Raw genomic sequence first — 15,103 nt, forward strand, 5'->3', positions numbered from 1 at the left:
AGAATTATTCAACTAAAAACTATATATATCGAGCTCATCTGTCTCGCTTAAAACAGTCCAAAATGTTTCCAGGGCAAGATCCAACCTGCAAATGCTGCAATCAAGCTCCTGCCTCACTGGGTCACATGTTTTGGGCCTGCACCAAACTAACATAATTGTGGACCAAAATTTTTAAGTGCCTTTAAGACAGCCTTGGGGTCACAATCCCTCCTAACCCATTAACAGCTGTGTTCGGTGTTCTTCTAGACAGACTTGAAGTGGAGAAGGACAAGCAAACAGTGATTGCATTCACCACACTTTTGGCACGCAGACTTATTTTGTTAAATTGGAAGAATCCTAACTCTCCTCTGATAAGTCAGTGGGAAACCGATGTTTTATATTATTTGAAATTGGAAAAAATCAAATTCTCAGTTAGAGGATCTGTACAGAATTTTTTCAAAACCTGGCAGGATCTAATCAATATTATTTTAGAATAAGAGAAATAACTATTACCGCATTTATTTCCCTTCTCCATTTTTTATTTACCTATATATATTTCTTCCTTTCTTTTGTTTATTGTTGCCTTATTAAAAAGCCCTAAGCAATTCTCCTTTGGCTAAGCTCTCCTTCTCAGGGGTGGGGTTTGATTTGTCTTACAATTTTTTTTGTTATTAATTAATCTATTTGTATGGAATGATTACAATAAAATTTAAAAAAAAAAAAGAATGTTTTAGCACTACTTAACAGAAACCACTTATACATCTGTGAAGGTGTGGATAAGAGCTACCAATGAGTAATTTACCATATATTTGTACAAGATGACCCAGAATTAAGGATCATAAGAGACTGGGAAAAAACAGTATGCCAGTCAAACATTTGACAAAAGAGGAGGTAGGGAGGATATCCTAACATTTTTAAACTCTCCTTTCCCTTTAAGAAAGTGTGGTTTTGGATGAGTAGCTCCTACAGGGGTTGTTAGGTTCTAGTTTGGACTATGGACCTGATGTTTGCATGGGATATTCCTGATATAAGAAATGATTCTGGCAAAGCCTGACATTATCATCAATCCGATCTTTGAAAGCTACTCACTGCCCCAAAAGCCCTATTTTGAGTAGTAGAGTAGTAGCAGGGGATCAATTTGGATGGGACCTAAATTGGCAGCATTGTTATACAGTCATATAGTCTAGGACAGGGGTCTCCAACCTTTTTTCCCCTGAGAGCTACTTTTATAAAATGAAAATGGCTGAGAGCTACTCATGTTTTCTAACGTTTATTCTCATAGCTTATTTCAACCCAAACAAACTGAATAAGCTTGTTTTGCCTAAACATTTACAAAATGTTGGTGTCCACAACTCACAAGTTGCATTGAAACATCACAAAAAAAAATTAGCTCACCTGCAAGTGTATTTTGTATGTCTGTATGCATTTTCTAGTGTATCTCACACTATTGAATTAAAACATGAATGCTGTCAAAACAAAACAATACAAATATAAATACACAGATATTACTTATTCATTTGTCATTTTGTTACATGTCACTGTTTCACCTCACAAGAATATTCACATGTCCATTTGCACGTTTTTTAGTTAGTCAGATGACTGGCACTGCATGGAGTCAACAAGAGAGGTGTATGGTGGAGTGTAGCCACTTAGTTTCACTCTTATGGAGTCATTTAAATGTTCATCTATCAGTCTTGTTCTGAACTTTGATTTCATGACATTCATGTCAGAAAAGGCAGACTCACTGAGGTATGTAACCCCAAACAAAGCAGACATTTTCAGAGCTGCTTGGTGAAGATTCTTATAGTTATCTGACTCTACTAAGCTCCAGAAATGCTGAGAATACCGTTGAGACTTTAGCTGCACATTATTTTGAAGGTTTACTAATATATAAAATATAAAATCCAACGTCTGTCTGTCTGTATGCCTGTCCATTTTTCACAAGAGAATACTTAATGGATTTAGATCTGTTTTTTTTTCTATAATTTGATTGAATATTCCGGTTGATTTTGCGACTTCTCTCATCGCACTATGTATCATAGTTTGCTTGTGGTACCGATTTATTAGCGGGAATCCAAGTGAGATGCAGTGGACAGAGGGGAGGGGCCTTCCTCACTCACTCGCCAGCTTCGGGGCGTGTTCCTTAACTCCGCTTAGCAAGCGAACGAGAGAACAATTGAATTCAACTTTGTTTGAAATTTAAAATAAAGTTTTACTTAGGTCTTGATTAGTTTGAGTCCGGATATTCTCTTAAGTGTATGCCACATTGAAAATATAGGTTGCAATTCAGATTGTGGATCGTGCTATGATTTTTTTGAAAGATCGCCCACCCCTAATTTGACTAATCAAATTTTCAAATTTATGTAGGATTCATTAACCCTGTGGCGAGCTACTTGGAAAGGGGTGGCGAGCTACCAGTAGCTCACAAGCGACATGTTGGAGCCACCTGGTCTAGGAAGTGAGTGCAGTGTTTAGGGTAAGCCATGCCAAATGGATAACAGAGGCAATTGACTCTATAATAGAAAGGCACAGTGAAACTACTAGCGGTTTTCAGTGTGTTTATACTCTTTACTACTAAGTAGCCCAAACATTACATACAGTTAGGTCCAAAAGGATTTGGACAGTGACACAATTTTCATAATTTTGGCTCTATACATCACCACAATGGATTTGAAGAAATAATTACATGGTCATTGGTATTTATTGATGATATGACTACTGACAAAAGTTTCAGGATGATTTCTGAAGTGTATAGGACTATATGGTCTGCTCAGATTCAGACAAATGCTACAAAACTGGTAGAACGACACTTCACAGTACAGATGGACAATCAGACAAAACTTACTGTGACAGCAAACCAAATGCTTTTCAAGGCAAAGAAGTGGAATATTCTTCAATGACCAAGTCAATCAAATGACCTTAACCCAATTGAATATGCATTTCACTTGCTGAAGGCAAAGTTGAAGGCAGCAAGTCCAAAAAACAAGCAGCACCTGAAGACCGCTGCAGTAAAGGCCTGGCAATGCATTAGTAGGGAGGAAACCCTGCACTTGGAGAAGGACATGGGTTCCAGATTTCAGGCAGTCATTGCTTGCAAAGGATTTTCAATCAGGTGTTGAAAATAATCGTTATATTCATGAATATTTTGTTTGTTCAAATACTTTTGAAACCCTGAAAATGGGGGGACCATGTATAAAGATGTCTGTCTTTTTTACATGGCTCACAAAATGTTTTTCTTAAACACCTTAAATTAAAACTGCAAGTGTACACTTCAATCACATCTTGATTGCTTCATTTCAAATCCATTGTGGTGGTGCACAAAGCCAAAACAATGAAAACTGAATCACTGTGCAAGTACTGTCATGGAATAAATTCCTCCTCTATCTCTAAAAAAGGCAGTCATGGAGCCCAGATAAGAATGTAGATCATTTTTTATTTGCACAGAAATATGCACAAATGTCTCGGTCGATGTAGTGAACAATTAAACAATTCCTCTTTAATACTTTTCTATTACCATTACCTTATCTAATACATCACATCATCTAACTCTTAATATGCAGAACTTTATCATCTTAACCAATCAACTACATCCCACCAGTAACCTTGGATACAGTTCAATTCTTACATTATTCTGTACGCTGCCTTGTTAATGGGAATGTTCTGTGGATTTTCCCATTGATATTATCACCGCCTCATATGAGGGGTTTTTGGGCTTTCCCATTAGGTCATCCACAGATTCTTAAAGGGTGTTCATTACTCATTTACTTCATTTTAACCATGAAAATTACTTTCTTGGCTCCTGTAAGACGAAGCAAAAACCTCAAGTGCCTAAACTTTAAGCAACATTTAGTTAACCCTTTGGTTACATTCAATCCTTATCCTTATGTTTAATAATTTATTTCTGTAACTTCATATAAGTATATACTTGTATTAAATTGTAACAATTATCATGTATTGACTAAAAATATTGACTAAAAATGTTTATAATACTTATGGACCAAACTGTACATGTATACACATAACATCTTTTCTATGTTTCATTTACAAAATTATATTTTATTAATGTTGCTTTATGAATGAGCCACATGTTGGCTATGAAATGCTTTTCAGCCAAAAAGGTTTCAGTCTTCACAAGGCCGGAGGCATCAGTGTGACAGTTTTCATTAAAGGGCAGCTGCAACCATGAGTACATACACATGTGCCTAGAAGCAATACTTCTCTGCTTCCCCAACCCAAGCAGTATATTATTCGATTTAAATACAAACATCTAATGTGTTTTTTTAACCTAATAAAACAGCATGGGCTACTTTTTAACCCAAAGTGAATAATCTTCTCCATGCCACAGGTCTTAAAATTACTCCATTTAAACACTGATTATGAATTTTTTTAGATTGAACTGTATATTGTTGAACTTCACCACTTCAGCAAAGTGCTAGTATGTGAAAACTATCCAGGGCATCCCTGCTGTTTTGCAGATGCTCTCACTGGCTTCCCAGTGGAATACTGCTAGCGGAAGGTTCCTACTGACATGCCCTTTGAATTCAAACACTTCTTGTCTTTGTGAAGTCTATCAATAAACCTCAAGGACAGACATTAATCAGGTACTAATCTACAGACTGCTTGCTTTCTGATGGGTAGTTTAATAAGGAATGAATTGTAGATTATTCTACTATACACAGTAATGCTGCTTTAATATACAGTATATCTTACAATGCTTGTTCAGTTTTGTTCACTGTTTTCAAATATGTCACGCATTAGATGCTAGATTTCCCAAGCAACGCACTGTATATTGCTGTGCACAGGTGAATTCTTCCATTCTTGGGAAAGCACAGTAAGTATGTATGAGCTGCTATTTTAACTCAATGAGTGTCTGAATGTGTTATGATAACCACCAGCCACTTGTCTGCATGACAGCATTCATTTTTATTTCTTTCCATGAAGCTTTCAATCAGGCAGAGCCTACCAGCATATCAGAAAAACAAACTGCAAAAAGGCAGAAGAAAACATCCTTAGCCATTACAGTTTTCTTTACAAAAAACCCAAGGGGAGTCCCTTAATCCCACCACCAAGACAGTTTTATAAAGGTTCAATACTGATGCTGTGCATTATAGCATACAAGTGCTCAGAGACTGATTTTGGTGAATAGCAGTATACAAAACAAACTGAATTGATTTTTTCTAGTAGAAAATGTTTAGTAAATTAAAAGGCCATTTGTTGAAATTCAAATATAACTACAATTGGTCATAAGATTTCTTTTTCCTTATAACCAAAAGTGTTCTTCATTTTTTCAAAAATCTTCATTTTTTTATCATCATCGATCCACACTTTACAGTATACAGCAACTAGTTCTTATACCATTTTTAAATACATATTTTAATTCAAGCATCTGCTTTTTCTAGGAGATCCTGCCTTTGCTAAGTCCATTAATAAAGCTCAAGGACAGCCACTCATGAAGACATGTATTAACCCAGTGACTCCTTGTCCAAGGTAAAATTTATGGGCAAAAGAGTACACAATGTGAGAAACCTTCTATGTGTTCACCTCTAAATTGAAACTTTAACAGTTTCGATTTTAACTTTAACTTCATCCAGTTTGTTTAAAAAAAAAAAAAAAATTCTCTAGTGAAAATTATATAAAGAGTGAATATAATTAAAAGTTTTGAAATGTGACACCAATTAATTAAGTACTGCATGAGTGGCATGGTAATGTTGCACTTGTGAATACTGCTTCTGCCTCACGCTCTTGACAGATCCTGGCTAAGTCTCTGTCCGTGTGGAATTTCTACTCTGCCATGTGTCCATGCACATTTTTCTCCCAGGTTTGCAGCCACATATAAAAGCTGTATTTGTTAATTTAGAGAAAAACTACAAAGCCAAAGGGTACGTGTGCCAATTCTACATTAACGGTGACCAGAGTTCAAATTGAGCCCAGTTCCCTGCAGCTCTGGGGCAGCAGTTCTAACCTCAACACCACTATGCTACCCAGACATATTTATTCAGATAGACCCACAGATTAGATTTTGAATATGAAGGGTAATATGCATATCTGCAGTCAAATATCTTCCATTCTACAAGAGCACTGTCCAAATTAGTGAATTCACACAAATAAATGTATTATAAAAAAAGATTGTCATTTTCAATTAATAGAGTTCTCACTTAGACAATCTGTATATGTTTTACTTCTGACTTTAAACAGGATTGATTCTGTGTGTGTATACTAATTATATATAACACAGATTATTTAGGAACAAAACTGAAGCCAACCAATCAGATAGAGACATGGTTATGTCAACATAGAAATGCTTAATTACAAAAACAGTTAATCATTTCAAAACTAAACAATAAGTAAAGCACTGCTGAGGTTGATACATTTCTTATCCCATAGTGTTGAGAATAGTGGTTTCACAGTAAGTTAGTGTTGTGCATTTTAAGGCTGTACAAAAATGTTAAATTCATAAACTTGGTTAGTTAACGCAATTGAAGGATAACTATTTAATACTCTTTCTAATAGGACAGCTTCCTTTCTGAGTGAGAATGGAATTTGTTTTCTTGTTTTATGTATAAAAAGCTGCCCAAAATAGGCCAGACAATTTTTGTATGAGGGACATTCAAAAAGTTTCCGCACTTTTTAAAAACTTTTTATTAAGAACTTGTTTACACCCACATCATGACGCCAACTTCAATGTTTCCCCGGACCTATCAGAAGGCATGCCAAAAGCAAATGATTATCTTGAAGCTTTAAAGAAACATTCTGTATCTTCATAGTTTATTTTTTGTCTGCAGTTTGTTGGATGCACAGTAACAGGTTAGGTGTATTGGCGATCCTAAATTGTCCCTAGTGTGTGCTTGGTGTGTGGTGTGCCCTGCAGTGGGCTGGCGCCCTGCCCGGGGTTTGTTCCTGCCTTGCGCCCTGTGCTGGCTGAGATTGGCTCCAGCAGACCCCCGTGACCCTGTGTTAGGATATAGCGGGTTGGAAAATGACTGACTGTATCTCTGAGCGGGTGATTCCCATCCATCTCCATTGCAACTCTACCCCTGTCACAACAGCCTCAATAGATTATTCTTGCTTTTCTTGTGTTCTGTAAACTCACTTCTAACCTAAGTTACAATATATTAGTAAAAAATCATGAGTAGCACTTCTTTGATAGCAAATTTGATCCTGCAGGTGTTTAAATGCAGTGCAAAATAAACAAACCTGGCAAACCACACCACACCAATATTTCACAGTTAACAACATATATTTGTCTTTTCAGAAGTGATCATTCAGTCTCTTTAATTAACAATTAACCAACTTAAAGTCTAATGGTTTGTCTGAACTGGAAACCAAATACATTCATAAACTGACTGAATTATTTAAGGATCACAATACGTGACCAACATATGTACTGATTACAAAGAACTAAACCTTGTACACATTATCATGTAGGAATAATTTATTATTTAAAAATTTACCAGAAACCCATCAGCAATTTGTTGTAAAAATCTATCCAGAAGCATTATTTTTTTCCAGTGTTTTACATTATATTGTGTATACCACAGTAACTGGTCGGCGATTTGCTGGATAAAACATACACTGCAGAGAGGCTTAGGAGTAACAAAACCTTATTTTAAAAATGGCTGAAATAAACAATTCTAAGAGTTTTATATGATGCCACGGTCTTAAAATGTACCGTAACACAATGAAAATAAAACTCAGTATTTAAAGCATTCATAAAGAAATGAATCATTCTATTGATCAAATGGTGCTCTTCATTTATTACAAGAGCACTCCACAAATTCCTTCATTTCAGGTAGCTGTGTCAGCTCATAGAAGAGGCGGCAGCAGACTGCTCATATTTGCGGCATTGAAAGAGTTAAAGCTTGTGCTATTCGCTGTCTATCCGCTGTTGCTATTTTTAACAACAAAGGACAAGAAGCAAATCCCCAGCTACGGTGAAGAATAGCCATCAATTTAAATAATTAATGAGACATTTACAGTTGCAGGTAATGGGTCTGTGTTTGCTCAAGTCCGTAACTAAACAGCCAAAGGTTTCCTAAGAGGCATTTTTATTTGGTGCGTTCATCAGTCTGTCTGACTGATAGGTTTGACATGATAAATACTGCCATCGAGCATCAGAAAAAGAGAGAACTAACGGAAAACATGTCGCACACCTCAATCGGGCTCAATATATACTACCGAACTGCATCCTTATTACTGTTTGAGCAAACATTACCCGGACAGGAAAATGCCCTGGGGAAATTGACTATATTAAGATGCAATTGTGAAAATCTTAAATACGATACGTAAGCTAACGTAATATTCATGCCCGTTTTAGTCTAGAGTTGCAGGTGAAGAGTCAACGTGCATTCTTGTCTACTGGACTAAATATAACCTACTTAATAATCTATATGGCGCACTGCATTCATGTTTGAACAGTTCATTTCAAAGTTTTCCCAAAGCAAAATTTCATTAACCGCAAGACCTGTTGCCTTATTTGAAGACGCTAATTGAAAAACTGCGCGGTGACGCGCTGGCAAAATGTAATTTTTCTGAAAAAAAAAATCTAAAACATAACTTCGACCTACGCGAATAATCCTCATAAAAAATCAATGCCTTACTGTTATGTTAAAAAAATATTTTAAAGTTCAGAAAAAATATATGTATAAAATTGGAATGAGTAGAACACAAAAAAATTGCTGCAGCAGAAAAAGTACAGTAGCGTTTGCTTATAAACGCAATCCTATAATTTAAAGTATAATAAAGTATAACCTGCATTCTTGTTAGAAAGAATTGTGTAAACATAGAAAAAAACAGCGACGTGTTCCCAGATATTTTTTAAAATCAATCAATACGTGTGGTTTTATTTTGTATGGCGAAGGATTCAGCTCATACAAATTAGCAGTATTCCCCCAGTTCCGGCTACACCATGAAAATAATTTACAAAATGACACCTAAATCAAAATGTATACGTGAGCAAAGAAAGTAAAAGAAAAAATATAGGATATGCAAGAAAAAATTAATTTTGATGTACGACAGATTTTATATTACTATTAAATATTAATGGACAAATGTTGTGCGATCAGTGTGAATTAGCAATGATTAAAAATTAACGACGTGCTTCAATTTTTTAACATGCATTCAAACGGATTGTATTACTTCGCCTGCAGTGACACGGGGATTACAGGCTGTTAATCCATTTGAAAAGCAAGAGAGGGTGAATCGACAGGAACAGAGCTGCCCACTCAGTATATAGCGCCTTCCCCGGACAAGAAGCTTTTCCTAATCTTAATATCGTTTTCAATTACGAGCATTTTCGCTGTACGTATACAGTATAGTGCGATTAGGTGCATTAAGATATTCTAATACAATAAGAATTGAACCAGTCGTGCTTCTAAAATTGGAAAGCTCTAAAGACATCTTAAGTCTTTTAATAACATTATAAACATAGCTGATCGTGCAGTGGGCATGCCGGTCGCAGTTAAGTTAGCTGATAGACACGTACGGGTGAAGCCCAATTAATATCAGCATCCCCTCTCCAGTTTTCACCTCTCATCGGGTCATGGGAAATACCACACGTGTTGAGGACAGCTATTTCTTTACTCTCACCCAGATACGCCAACGTGAATATGACCACCGGTTGAAGTAAATTGTAAAAGTTGTCCGATGGCGAGATCACAAATCGTTACACCCTCCCCCACTCCCCGGTCCTCTTTAATAGACATGATTGCCGCAGCGCTACACTCACCGTTCTCCAGAGCGGCTGTCTTTTGGCAGTGACAGATGTCGCGGTGACAATGATATGCGAGACAGCCACCATAAACCCAAACACGATAGACAGTAAGGTCCGCACGGGCAGTAGCGAATAAGCGACAAATGTCACCAGCATAAGCTGCCACATTCCCTGCTCCGGGGAAGTCGGTGGCTCCAGCCCGTAGGCTCCAAGGGAAAAGGGGCAGCAGAGGAAGGAAAAAGTAAAGCCGAATAGCAAGGTTAGTTTAACGATCTGCTGGAGCTGGGTCACCTGCAAGTATTTAACATTAGTTACAATGAAAAGGGACACAAAGATGATACAATGTACAGGATGGGAACCTTTAGAGATGGTTAAACTGGGACCAGACATTAGTTCCACCAGTGCTAAAGTTGAAGTCATTATGATCAAAACGGCCAGGGCTTTCAGAGTCGATGTCTGTTCCAGTTTCAAATTGTAATTCTGAAAGAGGGACTCCAGCTCCTTGCAGTCAAACTCGTCCTCGCAGGCAATAGCATTTAAAGGGGATCCGGGGGGACAGTGGCCTTTCTTCCTCCGGGTTTTGACTTTCTGAAACGGAATTTCCTCCATGTCAGTGCCATTCATAAACCGAAATCAGTTCTCTTTCCCACTTCGGCGCGCGTCTCTCCTTGCATAAACGCAGTAGGTATAGCGTAGAGATCTGTGCGTCCTAATGGCTGGAGGGATGACAATGTTATTTCAGAGCAACAAAATTAAAATCTTCTGATGTAACCAATATCATCCACAGGTTGATTCCAGTAGCTTGTCAATTAAGTAGCCAGCAACGTGTTGTCTGCGTTTGTAGGTTCCCGTCACGGGGATCGCAACAAAAGTGGACCGCTGGCACTTTCTCGGCTTGCACGAGAGGCAGAAATAGGTTAAAAGATAGCAGAGCAGAGGGGTGATCCCATCCTATATCCAAGAGCATTTGTCTGGGCTCAGATTGGATCACGCCTGCGCAATATAGGCTTCAAAAAACAAGGCACGTCTCACCAACTGTGCAGATTGACAAGACAAAACAAAGATTTGACAACAGCTACTGAGAAAAATTCAGCACTCCCTGCGAAACGTACACACGTAAAGCTGCCTGTTTCCCCCACCCCAAATGTCGTTCGTAGCATTTGTTTACTTGTTTGTTTAGGAGAGATAACACACAAACGTGTATGTCAGCAAGGAATAAGGTCATAGATGAGATTTTAATTTCTAAATTTCAAATGATTTTCTTTTCTGGTTATTAAGGTTGTGTTTCTGATCGCGTTTTGTGTGAAAACGACACATTTGCACGGCATCTATTTGAGGGGCATAAATTATAATGCAGCACGTATTAAAATGTTCGCATTTGGTGCTTTTAAATTCGTTTTTATAACATGCCCCTCATTTGTGTCTTTACTCCGTGCTTCATCGTGTTGGGCTTTTTGACTTGAAATGAGCAGATCCGCGCAGATGTGGCCACACTGTTCTCTCACTGCTGTCAGCAACGTAATGCAAATATTCACACACGGGGATGTTAAAAGCAGGTGTAGATATAATACTCAAATTCTACGATTCCATACTGTTCTTGATGATCACCGCCTTCTTTTGTAATACAATATTTAATGACATCAGTTACTAAAGGATGCAGTATAGTACATTAACCAGACTGTTTTAAAATGTAACTGCAGGTTTCCGTAGTGAGAAATTGATTCGGTGTTGTTTGTGGTGACATACATATGCAACAGAGAGAGTGCATGTGTGTGCGTGTGTGTACGCGCGCGTGTGTGTACAAGATTCCGCTTGTAAACGTGGACGCGAATGTGTGAGCAGTGTTCACGTGTCTGTGTATAGGTAAATAGAGGGGTACGTATTTTATCATTGTGTTTTTTTCCGGATCAAATAAAACTAATTAATAAAAAAAATCCTTAAACAATTAGTAAACACTCTTTGTGAACTGTTAACCGAATACACATTAGTCGTAATCAGATACACTTAATAGGGTAAATAGGCAAAACATAGAAGATACACACCACAACTCAGCAATATACAGAAATAAATACTTTACCTAATTTATACAGTTTTCTCCTAAAACTTTTTTTAGATTAAATAAATTATCGATATTTGGAAGCAGATCTAACACACACATTTTACAAATGGTTGATCTGATGGTATCAGATTTTCCACTTCCATTTAATTACGCATTAATTCGACAGTAACTGTCTAAAAGTCATCAGCTTGGATTCTAAACATGACTACATAATTAACGTTATTTATTTATCTGTTTATTTATTTATTTACAAAAGACTGCCTTTTTTTGTCCTATTGACATTAGAAATAATTCAGTTTTACATCTGTGAATTCGGCTTCCGGTTAAAATGGGCATACTGGTTACAATCAGTTAAACTAATTTTGCCCATCCCTAGCACTTCTCCCACAACTTTCTCTTTTATTAGGTTAAGCTTACTGTACATAATATTCATTATTTTCACTCAGGTTTTTACTGATGGAAATACGCCCTCCTTCAGTTATATACCCCCACAGACTATTTGCATAAGCCTGTTTAATACTATTTACTGCTTGGTACTATAAATAAACAAGATGTTGCTTCAGCTTAAGAAAGTTACCTAATTCCCTGCCTCACATCAACTGCTGATCTAGATTCACTGTATTTTTTTATTTATACTAACAGCTTAAGCTGTGTTCTCAAGCATGTTTACCAATGCTGCTAAACATGTTATAGCTAGGCTGCAATTGAATGTGTCAGATCTAAAATTTGAGCATTGGAAAATTCATGGCAATAAGAATTAACAAAAAAAAAAAAGAAAAGAAAAATTAAAACTAGATATTGAAAGTGTACATTTTGTTTCTCCGTTATATATCTTATTATTTCACATAAATTCCTTTTTGCTCTCATAAATTTAAGTATTGAAATTCTGGTTTATTTTTTAATTCCTTGCTTAGAAACTTAAAATAAGAATTTATTAAAATTATTATACTGCCATTGTATTATAGCAAAAACAGTTATTGTAATACTAAAGAATAGAAAAAAATTCCTATAAATTAATATAGTGTGGAAATTTATAAAAATCTGTTTGTAAAAGATTTAAAAGTAATGTAAGATTTAACATTACTTAGTATAAAATTACTTTTATAATAATAACATTTATTTTTCTTTATTAACACAAATTGACGATTTTTACACCTGGATAACATATTTATTTTCTTCAAATAAAATTGTAAATGCATTCAAGAAATGGATGGATAATTGCAGAACTACCTAGAATGTTAAGAGGTGAATATATATGGCAGAAGCAAATTAACATTCATATACAATGCATTTATGTTAAAGGGAAGAAAATATATTGATAGATAAAGTCAAAAAAATGTGGCATAAATGTTCAATACAAAAACATTCAAAATTAATTGCGTTTCTCCAGTGACCATATGGTTTAAAACACTTTTTTAAATATTAGTTATGCTGATAGATAGATAGATAGATAGATAGATAGATAGATAGATAGATAGATAGATAGATAGATAGATAGATAGATAGATAGATAGATAGATAGATAGATAGATAGATAGATAGATAGATAGATAGATAGATAGATAGATAGATAGATAGATAGATAGATTGTGGTCAGCAAATTACTACAGCTGTTCAAGGTGGATTAAATTTTAATTTAGAAAAGTGTAAAGTTTTACAAATTAAAATTAAAAATAATTCAACATCTGTCATGCAGAGGGTCTCCTTCTGGGCTCTTCAGAGGTAAGTACTACCATCCCAAGACAGAAGGGGGAGAGATCACTTACTCTTCTGTCTCTTTTTCACCCACAGCTGAGAACATGCCCATTGAAAGCAATTGATTTCACCCCTTTCCAGTCCACAAGCTATAAAAGCAAGGTGCTCCCATCTCACTTGTGTGATTAGCTACTCGTGCTATGGCGCTCCAATCTTGAAGCCTGACCACTCTCAAGAGCCATTTAATCACAGCCTAAGGCCACATTTTGCTGTTGTTTTCTTATTGTGCCATTGTGTCCTTGTAAATTTGAGAGAACATATTACACCAAGTAAAACAGGTGGCCCAGTTAGCACCCCAAACGTTCATTTTGACTCTTATCTTACCCTCGACTTAAGTTAATTCACTTTAGGACTGCAAGGGAATGGCATCTGAAATTCTTGTGAATATAGGTTCTGTTAAAGAAGAGTGGTAATATTGGAACTGCTCATAAGAGTAGACAGAAACCTAAGCTTAAAGTAGCAGTTAACCATAAACAGGTATAAAAAGAAAATAAGAATTAAATTAATGAATAACAGGAAAACAATAACTGGGATTTTGTAAGACAAAGAATAAGTAATAATGAAATATTTTGCAAGTTAAAGTAAATGAATCCAAATAACCAGAACGATTGATGAGGAACAAAAAATCTATAAAGAAGCAAGCACTGAACCAAAAAATAAGATGATCTGCTATGGAGACCTAACGGAAGCAGCTGAAAGAAGAAGAAGAAGAAGAAATCTAAGTAGTAAACTCCAAAAACTAATCTCAAAGGAAGCAAAGATTATTTTTCTAACAGAACCTTAAGTCCAAAAATACAATTCAGAAACAATAATCATTAGACTAGTTAGAAATGCAAAGTCAATATCAAAAAAGTAGAGGAGGTAAAACTAAAAACTCTGCTTCAAAAGAAATGAGACATGGGGGGTTACTGACAAAATGGATACACATGCACTAAGGCCAGCCTTTTTATTATAACTCAGGTTAGCAGTGCACCCTAAATATTGGTGGCAATTTGGGGAAATAAGAGTACCTTCTTTGGCTCAATATGAAACAATGAAGAGAGAAAACAATTACCAAGTAAAAAGAAACATCAATGTGACAAAATCCAAAATGGGGAAGAAGGTAGAGCCAGGTAGGGATCTCCAGCTCAAATATGATAACATACAAGTAATTCAAATATTTACAAGAACACCATGTGTAAACACAGATACAGCTATAGACAAACAACAATACGATAAAAACGCATAGTAACAACAGATGTCTCTTGTCAGTCTCTGATATAATATGGAAATAATGATGCTGACCATGAGCCAGAGTATACTGAAAAGGTCACCAGGAAACCAAAAGAATAGAAAAGACACCATTCACCTGTTGGTTTCTGCTATGGGGGTAAACCATTTTTCATTGAGGGGCCATTGTAGTTATAACACTACAAGCCATTTGTCCTAGAAGAGCCAACTGTGTGTACTGAAAAAACTGGGCACTTCAGCAACAACTTTTCTTTGTCAGCTCTAACGTCAATGTTGTTTAAAGACACTCAGTCATCAATCTTTCATACTCTGAAGTCATCACAAACTCCAACCAACTAGTAGTTGGTAATTATGCTGTCACTCTCTACAGA

At 36.2% G+C, this 15,103-nt stretch overlaps 1 protein-coding gene across 1 annotated transcript in view; it reads right to left on the reverse strand.

The window, feature by feature from the left end:
- Positions 1 to 10,774, reverse strand: part of adcy1a (adenylate cyclase 1a) — a 554,748-nt gene extending 543,974 nt beyond the window's left edge. The window contains exon 1 of the mRNA XM_028803971.2: positions 9,704 to 10,774. Within this exon, the coding sequence (XP_028659804.1) occupies positions 9,704 to 10,312 (609 nt within the window). The 5' untranslated portion in view covers positions 10,313 to 10,774. The remainder of the gene's footprint in view (positions 1 to 9,703) is intronic.
- Between the last annotated feature and the right edge of the window lie 4,329 nt (positions 10,775 to 15,103).

The sequence above is a fragment of the Erpetoichthys calabaricus genome, chromosome 6 (assembly GCF_900747795.2).
Source record: "Erpetoichthys calabaricus chromosome 6, fErpCal1.3, whole genome shotgun sequence".
Lineage (NCBI taxonomy): Eukaryota > Metazoa > Chordata > Cladistia > Polypteriformes > Polypteridae > Erpetoichthys > Erpetoichthys calabaricus.